This window comes from Simochromis diagramma, unplaced genomic scaffold (genome assembly GCF_900408965.1).
Source record: "Simochromis diagramma unplaced genomic scaffold, fSimDia1.1 OVJJ01000510.1, whole genome shotgun sequence".
Lineage (NCBI taxonomy): Eukaryota > Metazoa > Chordata > Actinopteri > Cichliformes > Cichlidae > Simochromis > Simochromis diagramma.
In genome coordinates, this window is record NW_024387326.1 from 1,688,077 (window position 1) to 1,713,417 (window position 25,341).

The 25,341-nt window shown below is 40.1% G+C and overlaps 1 protein-coding gene across 4 annotated transcripts in view; it reads left to right on the top strand.

Moving 5' to 3' along the window:
* The window catches only part of cacna1ha (calcium channel, voltage-dependent, T type, alpha 1H subunit a), a 130,708-nt gene that overhangs the window by 89,425 nt on the left and 15,942 nt on the right, over positions 1-25,341 (top strand). For 3 of the 4 annotated variants that reach the window (XM_040005922.1, XM_040005924.1, XM_040005925.1), the window contains exons 13-31: positions 1,145-1,296; positions 2,532-2,717; positions 2,847-2,964; positions 5,414-5,569; positions 6,007-6,094; positions 6,230-6,504; positions 7,572-7,943; positions 9,674-9,777; positions 10,323-10,446; positions 12,263-12,331; positions 12,451-12,635; positions 15,155-15,281; positions 15,591-15,716; positions 16,285-16,374; positions 16,900-17,113; positions 21,031-21,182; positions 21,283-21,392; positions 21,915-22,048; positions 22,242-22,312. In XM_040005922.1, the coding sequence (XP_039861856.1) occupies positions 1,145-1,296; positions 2,532-2,717; positions 2,847-2,964; positions 5,414-5,569; positions 6,007-6,094; positions 6,230-6,504; positions 7,572-7,943; positions 9,674-9,777; positions 10,323-10,446; positions 12,263-12,331; positions 12,451-12,635; positions 15,155-15,281; positions 15,591-15,716; positions 16,285-16,374; positions 16,900-17,113; positions 21,031-21,182; positions 21,283-21,392; positions 21,915-22,048; positions 22,242-22,312 (2,853 nt within the window). The remainder of the gene's footprint in view (positions 1-1,144; positions 1,297-2,531; positions 2,718-2,846; positions 2,965-5,413; positions 5,570-6,006; positions 6,095-6,229; positions 6,505-7,571; positions 7,944-9,673; positions 9,778-10,322; positions 10,447-12,262; positions 12,332-12,450; positions 12,636-15,154; positions 15,282-15,590; positions 15,717-16,284; positions 16,375-16,899; positions 17,114-21,030; positions 21,183-21,282; positions 21,393-21,914; positions 22,049-22,241; positions 22,313-25,341) is intronic. The other variant, XM_040005923.1, reaches the window with a different exon arrangement.

Genomic DNA, 25,341 nt, shown 5'->3' on the forward strand with positions numbered 1-25,341 from the left:
TTAGAGGAGACTGCAAGCCAGGCCTTATCAGTGTCTGATCTCACAAGTCCACTTTTGGAAGAATTGTCAAAAATTCTCGTAAACACACAGCCTTTCTAGAAGAGCTGAAGCTCATATAGCTGCAACGTGTGAGCTGACATCATATTAAACTCTGTGGATTAAGAATGGGATATCACTAAAGTTCCTATGCATGTGAAGCCAGATGAGCGAATACTTTTGGCAATACAGTGTATGTATATTAGCGTTGTCAGTGATACTCATAAATATGGTCTATCTGTTATGGGCCTGGGGGTTTGGGTCTACTGCTTGTTGACTCCCACATATGCAGAGAGTCACAAGTGGTGTTAATAAGTCTTCCTTCTGTGGCATGAGAACTAAAATCTATCACAAGCTAAAGAGTTTCACAAACTGTGAGGGAGAGTAGAGAGAATTTATGGTTTCAGTCATGTGGGGATCATAAATATTCATTACGTGTGAATTTTGGGACTGCACAATGCTTGTTAGCAAAGACTCTTGATACTTTAAAAGAGCAAGTAAAACGAAATGTAATAAAAAGGCTGGTGGTTGAAGGGCTATTTTTTAAGAGCATTTAATGTTCGTGCAGGAGAATGATGTGAGACTGAGGTGCAATGTTGAAAGTCCACATTCACATACGCGCTATTACAATGGATTTGTAATAATGTAACAATGGTTCTCCAGCAGACTCGCAGACAAACAACAGACTTGCAATGCTTTAGTTGGTTTGTCCTGATGAGAAGCAGTGTATGAACTCAGGATGTGGCACCAGAAAATTTACTGAAGCGCAAAAATGCAGAATTTTTAATACAAGATTTGACGTTTTACAAGAGGGCCTCGGTTAAATCTTTGCTGGATCACTGAGTGTAATGTGGTAAGTGAAGTAGATTAGCAGTTATAGATTGGTGTTGGCCCTATATTGATTGATAGGGCCTGGCTGCAGCTCTGATGTTGACTGATAATGTCTCAGCTCATGGCACAAAGACTTGGAGAAAGGCTTGGAGGTAATACAGTGGACTTACTAACTATCTTGCTTCTTCATTCTTTTGTTTTCCTTCCTGCTTTATCTCCCATGCCCTCCTCCCCCCTCTTCTTTTCTTTTGCATTCTCTTTCTTTTGCTCCATCCAGCCCGAGGAACTGACTGATGTGTTAGAGATCAGCAACATCGTTTTCACCAGCATGTTTGTCCTGGAGATGGGTTTCATGCTGCTGGCTTTTGGCTTGTTTGGATACATCAGGAACCCATACAACATCTTTGACAGCATCATTGTTATCATCAGGTAGTATTTATCCGTGCTGTTTTGTCTCCACGTAGAGAAGAAAGTGCAGAGAGACCAAAGCAATCAGTAGCAGACAAGTAACAGTTGGAGGTATAGCGTGTGCCTAATTTCTCACCAACTTGAGGTTTCAGTTGTCAGGTTCAGTGCTGTAGCATCTCTTCTGTTGGTAAGATTGTCACAGTCATAAGGGAACACACGTCACTTGCTGCCTCAGCAGACTCCTTACTCTGTCAGTTAAGGTTTGCAGTGTGGCTCTCATTTAGCTTTGGGCCTTTCAAACTGTGATGTTCTGTTACTTTTGCTTTTGAAATAGAATTAGCTTTCTAATCACTACAGGTAATCCTGTTACTACTGGTGAGCCACTTTAAAACACACATGTAATTACCTCTGTCAAGGATGTCGTGTTTTTGGTAGTGTGTGCATGCGTGTCATCATTGTGCCTGCAAACATGTTAGCTCAACAACTTTTAGATGAATTTCAATAAAACGTTGTAGGGTTGTAGAGTGGAATCATATTAACAGTCGATTCAAATTTGGCTTAAAACTTCAAAGTAAACATAATGATTTAGTGGTTGAAAATTGACATAATTCTTATAGATAAGGTATTTAGTTTAACATATAGAAAATAACATATTAGAATAAAATGAAATAAAATATGTCACATTTCACCTTTGACCTCTCCTTCAAGGTCAATAGATTGATTTGAATGTCAAAGTGATAATAAATAATAATAATAATAAATAAGTCTTATAGCTCTATTTATAGTTAATGATGTAACTATATATTATTAACTATATATGGAGATTCTAAATGTCTCATTATTTTATTATGAGTTTGTTATGTACATTACAGTAACAGGTTATAACTGTTTAAATACATGAGCAATGTTCCTGAATAAGTGTAAATGTATATATATTTTTGAAGAAATATATGATTTTTAAAGTAACTAAGTAAAGTAATTTTTAAAGTGTCATGATTTATGAGATGAATCATCAATTTGGGGAATAGACATAAACTATCGATCCTATGTTGTTAATATCGACCTGATATCAGTACCACCATTGGTATCGATACTATGGATATTTGGATCGATCTGGCCACCTTTAGTACTGCCTGGAAAGTGAGCTGCCTTGGTGGAGGTTTGTCCTCTTGTTTTGCTTTGTTTATGTGTTTTTTCACAAACAAATTGACTGAAGTTGTCCAGTATTTTAATACTTTGTTGTGGGTTGTTCTCAGTGTGTGGGAGATAATTGGCCAAGCAGACGGTGGGCTGTCAGTCCTGCGAACGTTTCGTCTGCTACGAGTTCTGAAGCTGGTTCGCTTCCTACCCGCTCTGAGGAGACAACTCGTAGTGCTGATGAAGACAATGGACAATGTGGCCACCTTCTGCATGCTTCTCATGCTTTTCATCTTCACTTTTAGGTAGGGGCTAAACAGATTTAACATTTTACCCACCTGTCTCTCTTCAGGCTACTTTCTAGTGATGGAATATTGATGAGTATTAATGCAAACATCCAAATGAATATGTCTGCATTTCCTTTTTCTCTGCAGTATACTGGGCATGCATCTTTTTGGGTGTAAATTTAGTTTTCGCACAGAGAATGGAGACACCATCCCTGACCGAAAGAACTTTGACAGTCTGCTCTGGGCCATTGTCACTGTGTTCCAGGTTAGTTTCTGACTTACACTGTGCAACACTATAAGTTTGAATTATCTATAAGTTGGCTTTTGCTTTCCTATTTTTATGTCACATTGTCCAAACTGTGCATGACGATAACAAAATACGAGCTTACCTGTATCTACAGCTATAATATACATAAACTGTAGGCATCCATTATAATAACCTGTCAGCGCCGCCTCTGCTTCAGGGAAAAACAGAAAGAGACAGATATATAGGAATAACCACATGGCCTATATAAATTGCTTAGGGAGGGTTCTGATGAAATTACAGATAAGGTGGTGAACTGAAGCCTCCATCTTACAAAGAACTGTAATAAATAAAAATTACTGCACATGTCCTCACGTGTTATTGGTGGCATGGAGTCTGGCACATTAACCACAACAGAGGCGAGCATATCAATATTAAAATTTAGAGATTACATTAGATTTGATTAGACTCTTTCTTTTACTACTTAATCTATCATAAGACCAATAATTGTTATTTATCAGTCTCCCTTGAATGTTGCTAATCGGCCTTTTTACTGAAAAGAAGTGGAGCTTATTGTGTTATTGAGTTTATTGTGTGTGTGTGTGTGTGTTTGTGTGTGTTTTTATTTGAAACAGGGTTGATTCTGTAAAATGATAGAGCATCATATTTGGTTTTTTTATAATATATTTACCAGAAATGCACTAGATAGTATGCATGATGGAGTTTTTACCGAATTGTTGGCTGTGAGTGTTATTTGGCTATTCTAAACGTCTAAATCAAAGTCAGTCTAGAGTGTGTTCGCGCGCACGCGTGTGTATGTGTGTATATTGCATATTTCTGCCAAGCGTCTTCTCTTGGTCCAATGCTGTGGAAAATTCTTCCCCCAGAATCTCTCTTTCACTATCACTTCTATTTTTTGCTCTCCCTCCCTGTGGAGGTTGTTCAATCGCACATGGATTGTCCTCTTTTCTATACTGGATGCCTCAGCATAAGACTAGAACACATAATGCAGAGCACTGTCTCACTTTAGTGCTGAAGAAGCATTTTGCCCTGAACTGACTGTCATACGCTTGCAGTAGTTTTCTGGAGTAGCTACAGTACACACAAATGTATGCATGGCACATACAGTGGGGGGAATAATTCTTTGATCCCTTTGTAAGTTTACTCAGAAAGAAACGAAGAAGCTCCAAAAATCCAGAAAATAAATTACGTAAAAATTATAAATAAATTTTCCCCTCATTTAGTTAAATATATGTATTTGATCCCAAACCCAACCCACAGATTACAGTCAGTCAATTACAGATACTACTGACCTCAGCTCATCATGACTATAAAGCACACCTGTCCAAAGAATCCGTTTCTTCCATTACAACCTCATCACCACCAGAGGCACAGCCACACAGTTGTTAGAGGATATCAGGAATAAGACTGCAGACCAGCACAAGGCTGGAATGAGCTACAAGACCATTAGCAAAAAGGTGATGAGAAGGTGACAACCGTTGGTGCCATTATTCAGAAGTGGTGGAATTATAAAATGACCATCAATCGTCCTCATGATCATGAGAAAGGTGGTAGACATCCCAAATGATCTGAAGGCAGTTGGGACCACAGTCACCAAGAGCACCTTTGGTAACACACTACAGTAGTGGATTGAAGTCTTGCAGCGCCCACAAGGATCCCCTCCTCAAGAAGACACATGTACAGGCCCGTCTTAAGGCGGCTAGTAAAAGAAATGATTCAGAGAAAGCTTGGGAGAAAGTGCTGTGGTCAAATGACACCAAGGGTCTTTGGCATCAACTTGACCCGCCATGTTTGGAGGAAGAGAAATACTGAGTATGACCCAGAAAACACCATCCCTACAGCTAAGCACAGAGGTGGGAACATTGTGCTTTGTGGCTGTTTTTCTGCTAAGGGTGCAGGATGACTTTACTCCATTAAGCCAATGGACGGGTCTGTGTACTGTCCTAAAGCATACAGCACCACCAAAGCAAGAAACAAGTGGCTAAAGAAGAAGTGCATTAGGGTCATGAAGTGGTCCAGCCAGTCTCCAGACCTCAGTCCTATAAAAAAAAATCTGTGGAGGGAGCTGAAGCTTTGAACTGCCAATCAATTTAGAACTTTTATGTTTTATGTGTACATATTTATGTATACACACACACATACATACAAGCACAGTGAAGTAGGAGGGCAGAGATGGAGCTTGCAGACATGCAAACACACATGTAGACTCACAAACTTCCCATGGTAACCTATAGACAAACAGTATATGAAAATGAAGTATTTTGCCAGTAAAAGCAGCCGAGCATTTCATGTCTTCATGTTAATTTCTGCCAATATCTAAGGCTTGAACTTCTTATCCCCACTTTTAGTTTAATATCTCTAAACCTCACATCTCCCCTGTCCTGAATTTCTCCTTCTCCTTTCTTGTTAATGTGCGTGTAAATCTCTGTGTGTGCCATTCATTTCATAGATTCTTACCCAGGAGGACTGGAATGTGGTGTTGTATAACGGCATGGCTTCTACCTCTCCATGGGCGGCTCTCTACTTCGTTGCTCTTATGACATTTGGCAACTATGTGCTCTTCAATTTACTAGTGGCCATCTTGGTTGAAGGCTTCCAGGCTGAGGTGAGAAGAACTCGGACTCGTTGGTTTCTACATACAATAAAGGGTTCAGTATTTTTGGATTGTACTGGTTTATGAGCGGTCACCATTTTCCAGTATGCTACTTGTAGGCTTGTTTTACATTTTCAAAGCTGGTAATAAGGCACTCATATTTGTGCACATAATGTTCATAAAAGACAAAAATCCTTTTCATTCCCTGCAAATTTCCTGTAGTTTAGCATAGTAAAGCCTTTGAAGAACATAAGAAGGAAGGGGAATTTCCCAGTCACGATCAGTCCTTTATCATTCAACCATGTGTACCCAGTGTATCTTTGGAGCGATTTAATTTGCTCATGGTCTGGGTGTTGATTGAAAAATTTTTTCCCCGTGATGTTAAAGTCAAAACAAAATGGGAAGCCAATACAGAAATATCATTGTTGTCATGTATGCATGTGTTACAGGGTGACGCTAATCGGTCAGAGTCAGATGATGACAAGAAATCAGACAACTTTGATGAGGACGAGAAGATAGAACAGTTCAGAGACACAGGTAGTGGTGTTTTCATGATATTCCTTTTCTGCTTTTACAGCTGATTGATCAGTAAAAACTGTAGTGAAAGCAGCAGGAGAAATAAAGCAATATGAAGCATTATAATATAGTACTGTGTATAACTCTCCTCCACAGAGCTAAAGCTCTCACTGATGATGACAGGTAATGGTCACATTGACCCTCGTGGCTCTATGGCTCCTCCCATAATCATGCGCACAGCAGCCACACCCATGCCTACACCTAAGAGCTCTCTTGGACCTGAGTCCATCCTCGGGGATGAGCTCATGTACATAGATGGAGCACCTCAATATAGTGAGGTAGGACTGGGTTTTCCTGAGGCAGGGGTCGGTCACCCAGAGTCCCGACGGGGAAGCTCAACATCAGTGGAGCCATACGATCCGCCTTCTCTGGTAAGTTATATGAAAGTCTTCATGTAAATACCATGTACAGTACAATATCTTCAGTTAATCATGAGTTAATTATTCCTGGTGGACTCACTGAAGATTCAGTAGATGTTATGAGGCTTTTTCTTTTATTTGAAAATCCATTTTCCTTATTGCTGATTCAAAATAAAAAAACTCACATCAACAAATTTTTTAAAAAGGGTAGAAGATATGAGACCAGCTTCATATGTGCATACCCAGTGGTTTCAAATGGAGTACCAAATATGGCCTAAAGAGCCAGTGAGCCCAGTGAGGTAACACTAGAACCAATCACAAGCTTCAAATGTTTCATTTCACAGTAACCAATCAGATCCACTTATGTCATATTTGTGACATTTAGCAACACCACTTCTGTGAATTCTAATCTGAGTGAGAGAATAGCTATGATTCAGTGAGGCTTTAGGGATGCTTGACTTAGCTGAATTGATTTAACATTATTATATCATTTTCACTGGCGTATACACATATGAGGAAGGGAGCGGTGGTTTGGGAAGGTAGTCTCTGAAGGGGGCATGCTCACTTAACCACATTTACAGCTGCAAGTCACGTAATTAGGAGGTCAGTGTGACACAAGGAGAGCGAGTATTCCAAAACTGGAAAATAAGTTGGACACAGAGAGCCAATCATAGTCTTGTGTTACATGAGCGGGAACAAAAAACTGTTTGTAACTAAAGCATTTGGTCAAGTCTCAATTTTATGTCTATGAAATGTAGTTCGCAGCTTGCTAATTTAACAACATTGAGAGAGATTGTGGGAAAAGCAGTATTCAATATGATAATTACTGTCTCAACGGTTGAGAACCATAATGAAAATTAAGCTAATAAAAGCCCCTTGTTTGAGAGACTCATCAGAAATTTTACTGTGGAAGAGTGGGGAAAAAGTATGAGAACATATGAAACGTTGTCAAATTTGAAATGATGCTACTCTCAGCAGATGATGAAAAGTTTTAACTGTTAGCCTTTTAAAAGCTGCTGTAACCGACATTCATTTTCACAACCACACATTACGCTCGCCCCTATTTTCTGTCTCACCAGAGCCTCTCTAGTCCCGGGCGGCGTTCTCCTCTTCCTCCCCGTGGCTCTGGAAGCTCATGGGGAAGTCGACGCTCCAGCTGGAACAGCCTGGGAAGGGCACCGAGCCTCAAAAGGCGAGACACCAGCGGAGAGCGGGAGAGCTTGTTGTCTGGGGAAGGTGGAGAGGATGAGGATGCCGGGGATGGCAAAGTGGAGGCAGGGGGAAACAACAGACTAAAGCCAGGGTCCTTGGAACTGCTGCAGGCGTCTACTCTCTGCCCTTCTGTGGTAGCAGACTATGGTGACTGCAATGGGAGGACCGTGACCTACAACCTGAACGTGAACTCCGACCCCAAAGAAGACTCCTCCCCAGAGGACGATTTGGACGATGATGTAAGTGGCGTTTGGTTGTTTCGTTTACTCTGCGGCTGGTTTTTATAATTAAATACAGATGCTCGTGGATGGATTTTGAAATGTTATGCAAATTCCTAATCTGTGCTCCCTGTGACTCTGTTTACACATTTTATTTCATTTTCTTCTCTCCTCTTGCAGTTCTCCCCTTCTGCCCTTTGCGTTCGCTTACTTTTGTATATAAATTAGAGTGTGCATTTTGTGTTCACACTGCGAAGCCTGGAGGGACACTAATTGTCATGCCTTAATTGATTAGTTTAGGCACTAATTATTTTCTCAGTGGGTACAAAACAACTTGAGTACATGCAATCAGCACACTTATATATTTGTGCGTGAAAAACCTGGAGAGGCCCCCTTCCACTTCCCCCTCCTTGGTGGTTTTGGATGACCTCTTACGCGACAGTGTTCATGGGTTTATTGGCTCCAAATTGAGTTCATAATGCCATGAAATCCGCAGAAACAAAAGCCCTCTCCCCCGGCGAAGTGGATAAGTGAGGCTTAATACAGACAGTGTGTTGATACATGGGTGTGTGTTTCAATGCACACTTGGAAGGGTATACACTGCGTGTGTGCACACGTTGTGCCAACTGAGGTGTGCGCATGCACGTTCTTCTCTGTGAGTGTCTATCTCAGATTATGGGCTTCGACTCCAAGGAGAGCTGAGCGGTCGGTTCTTGTCACAGGCGCACACACACGCAGGATACGCCCAGATGCACACGTGCTCACATAATGGGCAGCCTGCCAAATAAGCAGTTTTTGAGAAGCCTAACTTTGGGTTGTTTTTAATTAGAATCCTGAAGTGCAGAAGCTGCGCACCTAAGCTTTCTTCTGTTTGTTTTATTACAAACTTTAATGAGTTTCAAAACACTTTCTATTGAGCTTGTGGCCTAGCTAAGTTGGAGGTCCGCCTGTTATAGTCCCAATTATCTCCCTTTACTTATGCAATGAAACACATGTTTACTATGCCCCCATAGATTTAAGTGCAGAACGGCTAACATCAGCAACACCGTGGAAACTCGGCTTAAAGCCGTGCATTGCTTCTCTCTAATAGGATTTGCAGTGTAATTGTTGACGTTGCGTGCACAGTAGAGTCGTCATAATACAATTTTACTTTTAACTGATAAACATAATATATAGTTTTGGCAATGACATTTAGCAGCATTCAGTTATATAAAAAGCTCTTGGGCTTACGCAGTTTCTCCACCTTCAAGGATTTTTTTGCATGATTTAATGTTCTAGCTGATCTTCAGTCGGGGTTTAAGGAGTGCACGCAGAACAAAAAGTAATAAAATTGTTATTGCTCGGATTCTACAGATTGCATGCATGGTTTGTGGAGCAGCTGTCTCTTTTTGGAGAGGAGCGCATCGTCCTTTTAGTAGCCTTGCTTCTAATCTACAACAATCTCAGCATTGATTAAATATTTATCAGTTGCATTAGCATTGATGTGTATATTAATATGTGTAAAAATGTGAAAAAGTATATCTGCCAGAATACTGAACCTTTAGATTTGCAAGACACACCATTTGGAGTTTTTCACTGGGTGAGATTTGACGCACTTAGCTTTGACTGTAGCAGACATGACGGTAACAACAGTAATAAACATTTCACCAAATGCAAAGGTGACACCTATAGTTGGTTTGGAGATATTGACAGAGAAAGTAGTTTTGTTGTTGGTGTTAATGACGTTGATGTGCAACCATTGTTTCCTGCAGGCTTCTTTTTGCTATTGGACCAGGAAGGAGTTCCATAACATGAAGCCCCGATGGTGCAAAGAGCATGAAGACTGGACGCTGTACCTGTTTTCTCCAGAGAATCCGTAAGACACACACACACACACACACACGCGCACACACACACACACACACACACAGTAGTCTTTTCATCCTGCATCGACTTGCATTCATATCTTGGAGATTTACCCTAATCCTGTAGGATCACAGTTACTACACTTACACTAATCCTAACCCGAACCTAACCCCAAACTATTTATATTAAGACACAATGATTTACATTTTCAGCATTAGCTTGTGTCACCAAAGTGTGATTGCACTGGCAGATTTATGTCCCACCAGCATGAGTTTCACACACACACGGATCCATACGAAGAATTCAGTCCGTTACGTTGTCACCCTCTGCCATCCATTTTTCTGCTTACTCACTGGCCTATTCCTCTCTGATTCTTCTTTTTTTTAATTTAACTATTTCTGTCTCTTGTATTTTTTACTGAATTCTCACTATTATTTATTTGATTATCAGTTTTAATAAATGATGGATATTTTATTGTTTTATCAGAGTTGCGTGTATGTTTGTCTGTGTTTTTTTTTTTTTTTTTTTAATTTACTGTTTTTGGGGGTTTTTTAGGTTCCGTATGTGGTGCCAGAAAGTGATCTCTCACAGACTGTTTGACCACATAGTTCTAGTTTTCATCTTTCTCAACTGCATCACCATTGCTCTGGAAAGACCTGATATAAAAAATGACAGCACGGTAAGACACACACGCACAGCCAATACACACCAGAACTGTTTTATTTAGTTTCTATCTCTTATAAATGATCCTTAATTAAGTAAGAGAAACAGGCAAACTTTCCTCCGTTAAATGTGATGCTTTGATGCTTTTTATCCCTTCCATTGTTACCTGTAGTAAATCAACCTTTGGTTTCTTGCTTGGGCTTCACATACACTCAGCTTGTGCTTTAGTCTGGGTACTGGGGTCTTTCACTACATTCACATAGTGAAAAAGAAAGTACACGCTTTTTAAATTCTAAGGTTTTAGATATCTGTAAATAATGTGGTCATTAACAGTTCTTAAAATTAGGCAAATACAACCTCAGATATGAGGTTGTCCATTAACAGTTAACACATTACATTAACAATGTCTTAGACTCTGCAAGCCTCAGTTAACATTTCAAATGTTAAAGTTAATGAAGGTAGAGTTAGAAAAAAGCCAAAGAAGCATGTCTTGTTTGGAAGGGTTGCCTGGAGAAAGGCTCTTTTCTCTAAAAAGAACATGGCAGCATGGTTTAGGTTTGCAAAGCTCCATCTGAACAAACCACAAGAATCCTGGAACAATGTCTCTTGGACAGATAAGACCAAAGTGGAGCTGTATGGCCATTATGCACAGTGCCACGTTTGGTGAAAACCAAACAGAGCATATCAGCACAAACACTCCATAGCGACTGTCAAGCACGGTGTTGGGGTGGTGACTTGTGCTTCTTTTGCTGCCACGAGACCTGGCCACCTTGAAGCCATTGAGTCAAAGATGAACTCTGTATACCAAAGTATTCTAGAGTCATCTATCCTGCAGTTAAAGCATAGTCCAAATTGCTTAATGGAAAAAGAATCTACAACAGAAAGGCTGAAAAAGAAAAGAATCAAGGTGCTACAATAATGTATTTGTTTTCAACTTTGTCAGCTTTGCCTTCATTTTCTATTTTCCAAAGTAAATTAGTAAAAGCAAAAAATTACAAAACATTTATTCACAATATATCACATTATGTGCTTTTTGGTGCTTGATTGATGATTATTTGCAGAAAGCTTAGAAAAAAATTGTCACTAACCACTGTGTGAGGCAAGGAAGGATAAGACCCGAATGCAGGGCTCTCAGGCAGAACGTGAACTCAAAAACAGCTTTATTGCCAGATTCACAAAAAAACATTAGCTAAACTGGGAAGGCGCTAGAAACTAAAATAAACAGACAGCACACAGCATCGAGGGATGGCAACAGACAGAAGGAGATACAGACAATATGTACACAAGAGGGTGTCAGGGCAGGAAACACCTGGGGAACACAGCTGAACATAGTCTGACTGAAGAGACAGGGGAGCCACATTACATTACACATACAGGACAGATGACCATGAGAATAAAACAGGAAAAAGACGGGCCAGACACAGGAAGACAGGGAACACAAACACTGAGGCGAGACTGACAAAAAACAGGGAGCGAGGGACAGAGACTTGAGCTTTATAACCAGACGTGACCACACACAGGGGACGCAGGGGAGGACCCACCAAGAGACTAATACCGACTGGACACAGAAGGGAACAAAATCGAACAAGAACTATGAACTAGAAACATAACAAAACCGAACATTAGCATATCAATAGTTGGGTTGAAGACCCAGGACCATGATAAAAATCAGTTTATTAAAGTGTACAACAGCTGAAAGAATAAAACTCCAGAGTTTAAAACCTTTAAAAAACACATTTTAGACTGATGCTAGATACTCTGTACTCTGTAGTGTGATGTGGTGTGTGCTACATGGTATGTGGGCTGAAATATAATATCACTCTCTTCTTTAGGAGCGACATTTCCTGAGTGTGTCCAACTATATTTTCACTGTGATCTTCCTAGCAGAGATGGCCATTAAGGTAAGAATCATTTCCTTTTCTTTCTTCTGTAGATGAACCTTTTTCTATTTTATACTGGATCTAGATTATTGTGATTACTGCCTTGTGTACAGCTTAATTTGTATTTTAATAATTCCCAGGTTGTAGCTCTTGGTTTCTGCTTTGGGAAGCAGAGCTACCTCCAGTCCAGTTGGAACATTCTGGATGGTGTACTGGTGTTTGTGTCTCTGATCGACATTTTGGTTTATCTGGCCTATCATGGTGAAAACAGGATCCTGGGAATTCTGAGAGTACTTCGCCTGCTACGAACACTTCGCCCACTGAGGTACATGTTGGATTTTCTTTTGTATGTGGATACTGTCTTCTCACCTTTTGGAGGGTTATAGTGTAGTGGTTTGCATATTTGCCTAAAGTACAAAAGATCCATATGTTGATCCCAGGAAGACACACAAGGAATCTAGAGTAAATATCTGCTGAATCATGTGCAAATTTGCAGTGCTACTTTATATTGTCAAAAGTATTTGCTCGTCTGCCTTCACACATATACACTTCACTGACATCATATTAATAATCCATAGGCTTTAATATGATGTCGGCCCACTCTTTGTTCTGGGAAGACTTTCCACAGGGTTTAGGAATGTTTGTGGGAATTTCTGACCATTCTTACAGAAGTGTATTTTTGTGCACTGGTTTGCAGTTATATTGGAACAGGAAGGGGCCAATCCCAAATTGTTCCCACAAAGCTGGGAGCATGGAATTGGCCAAAATGTCTTGGTATGCTGAAACATTAAGAGTTCCTTTCACTGGAACTAAGAGGCAGAGTCAAACTCCTGAAATACAACCGCATATTTGGCACAGTGCAGTCAGACAAGTACCGTTCCCTGGACAACCGTATGGGCTCAAAATGCGGTCATAAATATTTTGTACTTGTAAATCGGTTTTGTACTTCTAAAAAAGATTTGTATGTGTATAAAAGATTTGTGTGTGGACTTGGGAAAAACCCTGCAAGTTACAACTACGAATTTTGACCCAATTTTTCTTCCTTTCATCTGATTGGTGAATGTCATGTCAATCACAAATGTAACAATCCAATCAGAGAACAGATGGGTTTGGCTGTCGGAGGGGCGCTTTTTTTTGAACTGCAGGTCTTTGAAGGGAATAAATGCCCTTTTACATGCCAACCCTAGCGTTTTCCTTCATCACCACGAAGGAAAACAGTCTGTGGTCGTCCGAGTTTGGTGATTTTTGTGTCACAGGACTACGTGTTTAATACAGGGACTTCCGCAGCCTTTTCAACAGCGCTGCGGACGCAGGGGGGGGGGGGGCAGTGTTTTGGAAATGACAGTCTTCATTACAAAGCTTTCTTCTTATGAATTAGCATACATGTTTTTATTGAACATTTGAAGAACTAGCAAAAAAAACAAACTCTTGTAGTTCACATAAAGTCAGCGATAAAAACAACAAGGAGCAGGTGCATCTAGTACAGGTAGAGCTGCTGCAAAAACCCACAGAGCTCAGCAGCCAGCAACAAATTCTGGATCCTTTGCTTTTAGTTAGCAATTAGCATTAGCAGCACATCCTGCATCCGATGTGAAGGGACTTTTATGCTGCGCGCTGTGACTCACAGCAATGGTCCCGGGTCACCCCTGACATTGTGTTAAACTAATCCTAAAGTAATAATGGTATTTCTAACCACTGACATACCACAACTTTATCCTTTCAACAGCTGCTGAAAGTAAGGGGACCTAACTGCTATCGGATATTTATATAGAGATTACCCTTCAAGGACCTGCAGTTCAAAAAAGTGCCCCTCCGACAGCCAAACCCATCTGTTCTCTGATTGGATTGTTTAATTTGTGATTGACATGACATTGACCAATCAGTTTAAAGGAAGAAAAATAGGGTCAAAATTCGTATTTGTAACTTGCAGGGGTTTTTTTGGGCTAAGTCCACACACATATCTTTTTTACGCACGCACAAATCTTTTTTACGCATGCACAAATTTTTTTTACACATACAAATCTTTTTTACAAGTACAAAACCGATTTACAAGACAAAATATTTATGACCACATTTTGAGCCCATACAACCGCCAAACCCATACATTCGTCACTCTAGAGAACCCATCTCTAGTGCTCTAGAGTCCTATGGTCCTACGCTTTACAAACACTGCATCCGATGCTTTACATTGCACTCAGTGATGTAAGGCTTGGTTACAGCTGCTCGCCATGGACATCCATGGATAAAGCTCTCTACACACTGTTGTTGAGCTAATCTGAAACCACATGAAGTTGGGAAAGTTGGGAATCTCAGTGCACGATGCGACTCAGTATTTGCTAACCCTGCTCTGTGAGCCTACTACTACCGCTCTGCAGCTGAGTTGATGTCGTTCCCTGTAACTTTAACTTTGTTAAAATCCCACTAACACCTGACTGTGGAATATTTCGTAGTGAGGAAATTTCGCGACTGGATTTGTTCCACAGAGGTGGCATCCTATCACGGTATCACGCCGGGACTCACTGAGCTCCTGAGAGCGACCCATTCTTTAACAAATGTTTGTAGAAGCAGTCTGCGTGCCTGTGTGCTTGATTATATATACCTGTGGCCATAGAAGTGATTGAAACACCTGAATTCGATGATTTGGATGGGTGAATGAATACTTTTGTCAGTGTGGTGATGGAAGGGATCCCTTAGGAATAAGGGGAAATTCGAAAGTAGCTTTTATATATTGATGCACATGTGCTGGATACTTTTTTGTTGCTCTACCTTGTTTGGGTTCTAGTTTTTTAATGTGCTGCATTTATTGGTACTTGTGTTAAACATGTATTGGTTTGCGTGTTCCAGGGTGATCAGTCGAGCCCCAGGATTAAAGCTTGTTGTGGAGACTCTCATCACCTCTCTTAGACCTATTGGGAACATTGTTTTGATATGCTGCGCCTTCTTCATTATCTTTGGAATCTTGGGGGTCCAGGTAATCACTGTTCCACAACACAGAGACGCCTTACACCTTTTGTTGCTTAAATGTCACTCAGTATCCAATCAACAATTAGCTTTTTGTTTGAGCATTTTTGAAAGAATGACAGTTAGCTGAAAAGAAACAAGATGACCTGGTATTACCCAAGGACTGAGGGAAACGTATGATAATAATATGTTCTACAAAACTTCCCTTCATTTCTTTATTTCTGGCATTATAAGCTACAAACTCTGGTACATAACATGTAAATGGCTACCATAATAGCCCCGCAGATAACTCTCTCTCTGTTTTTCTGTTTCACTCTAGCTGTTCAAAGGGAAGTTCTACCACTGTGAAGGTCTGGACACAAGAAACATCACCAACAAATCAGACTGTCTGCAGGCTAACTACCGCTGGATACGAAAAAAGTACAACTTTGACAACCTGATTCAGGTAACAAACAATAGATTGAGGGTGAGATTTGGCAAAAAAGATGGGGCATGAGTGTAGAATCAGCACTGCACAATCTCACTGTGAGCTGTTTTAACTAACTTTACAGTACTGTACAAAAGTCTTGAGCTATCCCTCATTTTTTAATATTTTGTTTCCAAGGAGCAAGGATGAGTTTTTAATGAGGTTTTGAGAAACAGTTCTCCAGGCTTTCTGCAGAGCTCTCAGAGTTTTTCGTTGGACACTGGCTTATTTTCAGTCCAATCCTTTTAATTTTTGATATCCAGTTGTTCCATAATTTTTAAATTGTTTTTGATAAATCACCTTGCTGCATCTTCAGCAAATAATTACTTAAAGATGTCCCACACTTCTATGACATATTTCATGGTATTAATATATTATGTTATTATTATATGCAGAACAGTACAAAATCACCTAAGGCTTTTAAGCTTCTAGTAATGATGGAGAAATAGAGTTACATGTCAGCATGACACTAATCTAGATGGTATGTACATAACAAAACTGATCACATGTGTAATGACTTCCTGTATTGTTTGTGTTTAATATCCAGGCTCTGATGTCTTTGTTTGTGCTGTCGTGTAAGGATGGCTGGGTTACCATCATGTATGATGGGCTGGATGCAGTAGGAGTGGACCAACAGGTAATGTTGTGAGAAATTGCTAAGCTGTAAAATTGCCTTGTGTCAGGTACACAAAAAATACCTTTGTAGTGTTAATCTACATCCACCCTCGAAGTGATTACTTATTCGTGGATCACTTTGAAGGTGACAGTAAGTCGTAGGCAGACGTTCCATGATCCAGTTGGCCCAGGAAATCCTCATTGGTAGTCACTTCAGTTGCTCACTTCAAAGTTTAGAAGTTTATCTCAGATCCCAACCACTTCATGTTGCCAAATGTCACGTTCTCTAGTCTGTGGTTGTGACATCACTGCATATCGCGTCAAGTGTGCACACAGCTTTAAGTGACAAAGAGAAAACAGTTTAAAAGGTGGAGCTTTCCCTGAACATTTTCTAGGGATTTGACCTCCAGTTTGGGTGCTGGTATCTCTTCTACTTGCACAAGATGATCAGAAGAGCTAAAAGTCCTTTTCTTTTTTGTTTTCAGTAAGAAATATGCATAAAAAACTGAAAAAGCAAATATTCTCTGCTGTCTTCTGCTTTCCTCAGCCTAAAAGGAACAACAATCCTTGGATGCTCCTCTACTTTATCTCCTTCCTGCTCATCGTCAGCTTCTTCGTCCTTAATATGTTTGTTGGGGTTGTGGTGGAGAATTTCCACAAGTGCCGACAGGACCAGGAAGAGGAGGAGGCGCGCTTACGGGAAGAGAAGAGGCTCAAAACGAAAGAGAAAAAGCGCAGGAGTAAGGAGAATGAAGGGGCTGGTCGGTAGTCTATTTTTCTGAGCACTGCCTGCTTTCAGAGCCTGAAAAAAAGAGAACGGGAATGAGAAAAAGAAACAAACAGGGATACATGTATATATAACAGACTGAAACATTAAAAGAGGGAGAATTTAAAAGACTGGCTAGCTCACGCAAACAGTGATCAATCACTGACAGGGGGCGTGGACTACATCAGTCTGATGCATGCAAATGCATGACTGCAGCCCTACTCTTACCCTTTTTCTAACACTGCATGAAAAACTTGAGCAGTTGTTTTAACCTAAAACTTTGTATGCTCACCCTTTAATTAATGGAACTGCCACCAGTTTAGTGTAAAAGTAGTAACAGTACTTAATCTATTTTAAATACGTCTCAGATACCAAATTTAAATACAACAAAACCTGTAATAAGCTAACTTTTGTTTTTGGTTTCATTACTTTTAAAAAGCACCTTTATAACACTTGCTGCATGTGAAAGTAATTAACGGCTGCATTTCTCCAGATGTCTTTGGAAATTTTGCTAGCAAAATTTGAATTGGTGAAATGCCAGTAAACCCCTCCCTCCTTGCGAATGCATGTGCAACACTGACCATGAAATGGTTCTTGTCATGGATAGAAGAAGAAGGATATTTCCTGTAAACACGCTTTGACTGGCAGACTCAGAAACATAGCAGACACTTTGGCTGCTATACCTGTAAACACCTTGGGTAGCTGCGCTGTTAGCATATGTTAAGTTACGTAGATAAAAATTGTTGTTTGTTGCACCTTATAGCTAATGCAAGGACATGCTGGTAGAAACATCAGAAACACACCACCCACTGCAATCATGATTCAAAGTACTGTACAGTCACAATACAAAAGAGTATTTCATTTAGGGACTTGATTGTGAATGAGAGAAATTTGTAGAAGTATTTTGTCTTATATTCATTTACGTAATCGCAGAGTTACATTTTAAGGCAGTATATGGTGTGAGCAGAACACAGCTCTTTCATGTTCTAATGGCACCATGTCTCACTGGTCTAAAACTGCTCTTGATAAATGTAATTTAAGCTACTTGAATGTCTCAGAGGAATGAGCCTGTTCATAGGGATTTGGGCATATGATCAATCAAAACTCACTGATCAATCAAAAAACGAATGTAGTTTTAGACTACTGAGATTTTTTTTCCTGCAAGTATTTTAGAGAAAAGTGGCTCCAGTGTTTGTTCAACAGCACCCCCTAATTCTCAAACTAAAATCTTAAGGAATTTGACAGCAATATTAACTGATTAATTTGAAATTATTGAGCTCAATTTAAAGGGTTTAGATTATCGCTAAAGCAGTACAAGCTGAACGATCTCATTTGTTAAAGGATGGTGTTGTTGAACATACCCTGCACAGTCCCTCTAAATCCTAGTTTAAAAAGAATGGCATGAAAGCATGCAGTAGATGCATAGGGCAGGGCATGGTATACGTGAGAGTATGTCATAGACATTCACATACACGTTCGATAATTACAGTGGACATGTGAGTATGCAGTCTAGTTGGATAACAAGCACATATAAATAGCCAGGGTCTCATTTTAAAACACTTGTTTTATGTTGGCACCGTAAAAAAAATGTATAAATGCACACAAAAGCAAAAAATGCCATCCACCAAGATATCAATTTGGATTGGCTTCTTCTGTTCATACACAATGTAGTCCTAACCTATGTAAGTATCTGTGACCCTTGACTGGGTAGTGCTATCTCAAACAGCAGCAAGTTTCACACTTACAGAAATGATAACTGAAACATTCAACCACAAGTTTAATTAGCGTCAACATTCTGACTATTAACCTAATATTAAATATGTAAACATGGCATTAACATGCATAACCATAAAACATTTGAAACAGCTAGTTAGCATTGGTAATGGTATTTTCTGTGCCACTGGACTTCCTTAATCTGACTAAAAATTGGCTTATGTTTCCTCCTCCTCTAATGTCACTCTAACTTTTGATTCTTAAGAGTGCAACATGCACGGGACTTGCTTATCATTACGTATGCACAATTGAGGTCAGAAGTTTACATCCACTTATCGTAGGCATGAATTTCATGGTAATTTTGGGCTTTCAATGATTTCTTTGAACTGTTCTTTTTCCAGGGTCGAATCATTGTACAACACACATCTTTGACCACTTAAACAAACAAGAATTAGGTGCACAAATATATTCATACATCCCCACTAATATTTGGTGTCTCTAAGCAATTTGTGCTTTGACCAGATGCTTTTGGTCACCGTCAACAACCTTCTGGCATAATGCTGGCAGGATATTTAACAACTTGTCTTGGCAGAGTTGGTAGAGTTTATTTTTATTGACTGGTGTCATGGCGCGGACTCAGCTTTTAACACATGTTCAATAGGGTTAAGGGCGGGGCTTTGTGAAAACCATCCCAATAGCCTAATGTTAGCTTGTGTTATCCATTTCAATACTAGCTTTGATGGATGTTTGAGATCATTGTCCTTTTGGAACACCCAATTATATCCAAGTTTCAACCATCTAGCTGTTGATTTGAGGTGAATTTGAAGAATTTAGAGATAGTCGGTAATTTCTTCCATCTTCAAAGCATGACGATACCTCCGCCATGCTTGACAGCTGGTACAGTGTTCTTAGGTTTGAAAGCCTCATCTTTACTCCTCCTAACACACTTCCTGTCATTTTGGCCAAATAGCTGAATTTATGTCTCCTGACCATAAAACTTTTCACTTGGTCCAAACCCTGTCAGTCCATTGTGATGTAAAATGAATTTCACTGTGGACACTGATGCTGGTGTTCCAGCAGTTTCCAGTTCACTGCAGGCTTCAGTCTTAGTGGTTCCCTGGGTTATTCCTCAACATCTTAACCGATTTCCTCTCATCTGAAGGTCAGAATTTGGATCTTCTTCCGGATCTTGGCAAATTGGTGACATATTCAAGTAACTTGTACTTAAGTGCAGTTGTTTAAAGGGATAGTTCTCTGCAGAAATCTATGGTTATTTAGGAAAAAGAAAGCCACAACTTGTACACATCTAGAATTCTATTTCTTAGATCTTCTCTGAGTTCTGTGGACTTTCAAATTGTTTCGAGTATTGGTCAATCCAATGAGTTCTGTCAAACAAAGAGAGCTAACAGTTGTAGTCAATCACGATCACTAACAAGAAGCTGAAAGGCCTTGGTGTTTGTACAGCCTTCAGCACCTTTATTAAAAGATTTAAGTGAGTGAATGTGTATATTTGAGCTTTTATGTAAACTTTTGTGGATTATAGAAAATCAAAAATAAATTCAGTGATGTGTGTCTAATTTTAGTTTTTTTTTAAAGATGTATGCGGTACAGTTATTCCACCCTGGAAAAGAACAGTTCAGTTTTCACGAAAATCCATAAATCCCCATGATGTTCGTGTGGATGTAAATTTTTAAGTAGAACTGTACGTGTGCAAATTTACGTACAAAAGTATTTGGAGTAATAATACTAAATATGTGATCCCTTTAAAAAATGAATACATGCCATAAATATCTTAGACTTCGTGTTACTCTCATGTCCTCACTTATTTAAACAAGCCACACAAGCAGTAGCATGCACATGCTGTTTAAGGAACAGGGACAAGGGGAGCACCACCGCTGTGAGTAAGTTTACAATTAGAGGATCAGTGGGTCGCCTGGTCTGCTCAAGGGCCTCTCTGGTGTGACATGCGTACCAAAATAGCAGAATCCTATTAAGGCACAAGCATATTTTGGTGAATAAAGTATGAAATGGAACAGCAGTGGTGGTTGCCTTCTCTTTGCCCCTCTGCCTTCCGGTGCTCACTGCTACACATACAACACTTTATATTCAGACAACAGTTGCTCACCAAAGTGAGTCTCTCTGCGTGTTTCTTACTCTGTCTTTCATATATTTGTTTGTTCCTGAATTTTTGTGATCCAGAGGCCAAGCTCGGGCGCTACTATGACGACTACTCTCCCCTGCGTCTGTCCATCCACTCGCTGTGTACCAGCCACCACCTGGACCTCTTCATCACTTTTATCATCTGCGTCAATGTCTTCACCATGAGCATAGAGCACTATAAACAACCAGTGGTAATGCGTGCCCCTACAAACTTGCTCAAATGGAAAATGTTGTGAAAGATGTCTCAAATTAATCTGTACGCTTCTCCTTACATTCAATCTGTGCACTCAGTATTTAGGAGAGGTTCTGAAGTACTGTAACTACGTGTTTACCTGCATCTTCGTTGTTGAGGCCCTCCTCAAAGTTGTGGCGTTTGGCATACACAGGTTCATCAGAGACAGGTAAAACAATGAGAATCTCTATAGCATTGTTTCCCACTAAAGTCAATGTAACTATCTCGCATAAAATGGTTACAAAAATAATTCCCTACTTAATGTGTGAATTCCTGCCTTCCTTATTTTCCCACAATTGTATTGAGAGCACTGGGTGGTCAGGGTACTTATCTTTTTCAGAGTACCCAGGTGGAGCGCTATCATGGTTTGCCTCAGTGTTTTCCCTACAAAAGAGATTAGTGGGTGGGCTGCCCATTAATCTAAACAGCCTCCTCATTATTTAGCATCAGCAGCCAGGCAGCAGCAACATTTCAGCTTCTGTTCCCACCTGTTCTCCTTTTCAGCTAACTCACAATAACCTTTAAAGACTAAGAAGGAATTTGTATTACTTTGTTGTTACAATCACCTGCTGGTACTAGTTGAATATGCTGCATGAGCGATGAAAGAGAAGCACTGTATCTTGTGTCTTATTTTTTATTGATTTATTTTTTTTGCCCTTTTCTTTTCAACCCGACTAAAAAATATTCTCAGGTGGAATCAGCTGGATTTAGCTATAGTGGCATTGTCCATCATGGGCATCGTCCTGGAGGAGCTGAAAATGAAAGGCACATTACCAATAAATCCAACCATCATCAGGATCATGAGAGTGCTCAGGATAGCACGAGGTACACATACGCTTACCAATCTATCCTTGCTTATGTCGTACACACTTACATAATTTCACTCTGTTAAGTTATCCTAAATATTCTAATAGATCTGGCATCAAAAGGAGGATCTCAGATGTAGATAAAACAGTTTCCTACTAACCCTTTTTCACAATTATCACAGTAAAACGGCTGTTTCAATGTCTCTCTGCAGTGCTGAAGCTTCTAAAGATGGCCACAGGGATGAGAGCTCTGTTGGATACTGTCATGCAAGCACTGCCGCAGGTAAACATGGACTCTGTAATGTCTCAACCACAAAAGAGTGGTTTTGCTTTTTTTTTCCTTATTTATGAAAACAGGGTCAGGATATGAATGTTGTTCAGAATAGACAGCCCTGAAAGATTTATGCTTTTTAATAAATATTTAATTCCAGGCGTATCCTTCCACATTACAAAATTCATATCCTGACCCTCAAGTGTGTTTGTTTCTTCAGATTTTCGCCGGCTTATTGCACATCACATTTGGTTTTCTTAGTAAATGTACCTTATAATAAATGGCACGCACACTGCACACAAGAGGAATTTTATCACAGAGTCAGTGAGTTCATTAGTCAAATGGATACCCGTGCACATTTTTGCCACCGATCTTGTGATTTCTTTTTTTTTTTTTTTTTTGAGTCAGACTGTTCCTCCCTTGTGCTCCTTTTTGTGCTTTTGCTATTTTGTCAATTCACCCACCATTTTTTTTTAGGCGTGTCAGCAGATGTCGCGGATGTATCTCCCTGTTATTGCGTGGCTCAAATCTTAGAGGCAAAGAGCAGCTGCGCCAAAGATTATGATGTGTGTGCAGTGACAGACGTTGTTCTGCTATTTTCTAAATGTCAAGTATTCGGATATAACCATCGCAGGCACAGAGTGCACGAGGAAAGATTTTTAGAAACTGGAAAAGGAGATGAGACATGCTGGTAAATGATGGCACGATGCACATGTAGTCATAGGAGGTGCACACTGTGCAAGTTATTTTTGAATTTTTTGATTTTTAAGCGCGCAAGGGATTTCTCCGTGCAATGGGTAGAAAAGGGAAAAAGAAGTATTTTATGCTAATGCATAAATAAGCATATGTGGTATCAAATAAATGCAATAAAACAAGAGCACTCAGAGAGCACATCTCCCCTCAAAAAGAAAGGGCTGTACTAAAACGCTGATGTTTTATGAATTCTTTTTATTACAACATGCTGACATCAGGTTGTTTTTATAACAATATGCTGATGTCTGACCTTTAACACATTTATAGTGTTTTTTATTGTCTTTACCAATATAACTGGGGCAGTGTGAAGTAGTCAGGCTCGAACGTCAAGGAAGGTGGTAGGGAAGCAGACTATGCAGACATTTTGGGTTTCCAAGGTGAGCAATTTATTTGCAGTGAACTTAATTTAATGTATAACTTAACAAAACTTTCCCCAAATCAATTCATTTAACAAAACTCAACATAACATGGCTCTGGTGACACAGCTCACCTCTCCTCTCTCTGCATCTGGTAGAGACTGGCTTTAAATAGGGCCATCAATTTCCCTCCAATTGCCCAGCCAGTACCACTCACTCAACTGAGGGATCTAAAACTCTACACAGATTATCTAAAAACACAAAACCTCTACACACTTCTAATATGCACATTTACACAACTAAATGGCAGTATTAACAAAAGGAAAAACATTCAACAAATCCCTTTAAACATTAACACAGACAAAAGGAAGCATCTCTCTGGAAAAAGAAACCCCTCCACATGGTTTGACCTGATGATGTCATGTGTGACATGATCAGGACTTTAAAATGAGGAAATGCCAAGCGGGCGTTTCCCCACACCTGACACTCATGATGACTGAAAAGACAAACAGAGTAAGTATGAACAAATGACTTAATCTGTAACATAATAAAGTATAAAGAAACATAACTTAGTATTTGTCTTAATTTGCAGAATGTTTGATTTGCCGGCAACAAAACGCTTACACAAACAAACCCGGGATAGTGAGTGAAGCAATGTTACCTGACAAATAGCAAATCATAGCAAATACATAGAAACAGAATAATGTGTACAATGTGCAAAAAAAAAAAAAAAAAAAAGATAAACACATATGGGACAAATGGAGAGAATTACAACTGCTCCTCCACTTTGTCACACTCCCCCCCCCTTAAGGCACTCACTCCTCCATGGAACGGGACAGAAAATCGGCCACCACATTCTTGTGCCCTGGTCTATACTGGATCCTGAAGCGAAATGGCTGTAGGGACAGATACCATCTAGTGATTCTGGCATTAGAGTCTTTCATTCTGTTCATCCATTGTAATGCACGATGGTCAGTTTCCAAAGCAAACTCATCACCCATTAGATAGTACTTCAATGTATCCAGAGCCCATTTTATTGCCAGTGCCTCTTTCTCAATAGTGGAATATTTCATTTCCCTAGGAAAGAGCTTACGGCTCATATACACCACTGGTCGTTTATCCTCACCCTCACCCTGCAGCAACACTGCTCCAAGTCCTTCTCCGGAAGCGTCCGTCTGCAAAGTGAATGGCCGGGTAAAATCCGGGCACTGCAAAACAGGGTCACTACACAAACAGTTTTTAAGATCAACAAAAGCTGCATCACACTCGGCAGTCCATTTAACCTTTGTGGGGCTGGATTTGCGAGTAAGGTCACTAAGGACCGCTGCTCTAGCAGAGAAGTTGGGAATGAAGCGGCGATACCACCCCGCCAGACCCAAAAACGATTTCACTTTCCGTTTGGTCGTAGGAGGTGGGTAGGCACTCAGGGCTTCAATCTTTGACACCTGAGGGCGGAGGACCCCACCCCCGATGACGTAACCCAAGTACTCCACCTCAGACTTAGCAATGTGACATTTGTGTGCGTTTATGACAAGCCCGGCCCTCTTAATCCGTTGAAAGACATCAGAAAGGTGCTGAACATGATCCTCCCAGGTCTCGCTAAACACCACAATGTCATCAATGTATGCTGCAGCATACCCATCTGCACCTCTCAAAACCTCGTCCACCAACCTCTGAAATGTGGCTGGTGCACCGTGCAGACCAAAAGGCATTGTTCTGAAGCGATAAAGTCCACTGGGAACTCTAAAAGTTGTCAAATCTTTCGAAGACTCAGTCAAAGGTACTTGCCAGTAGCCCTTGCAAAGGTCTAGTGTCGTAAGATACTTAGCGTTCCCCAAGCGCTCAATCAGTTCCTCTACTCTTGGCATCGGATAAGCATCAAAAGCAGAAACAGCATTGAGTTTAGAGAAATCCACACAAAATCTCTGTTTA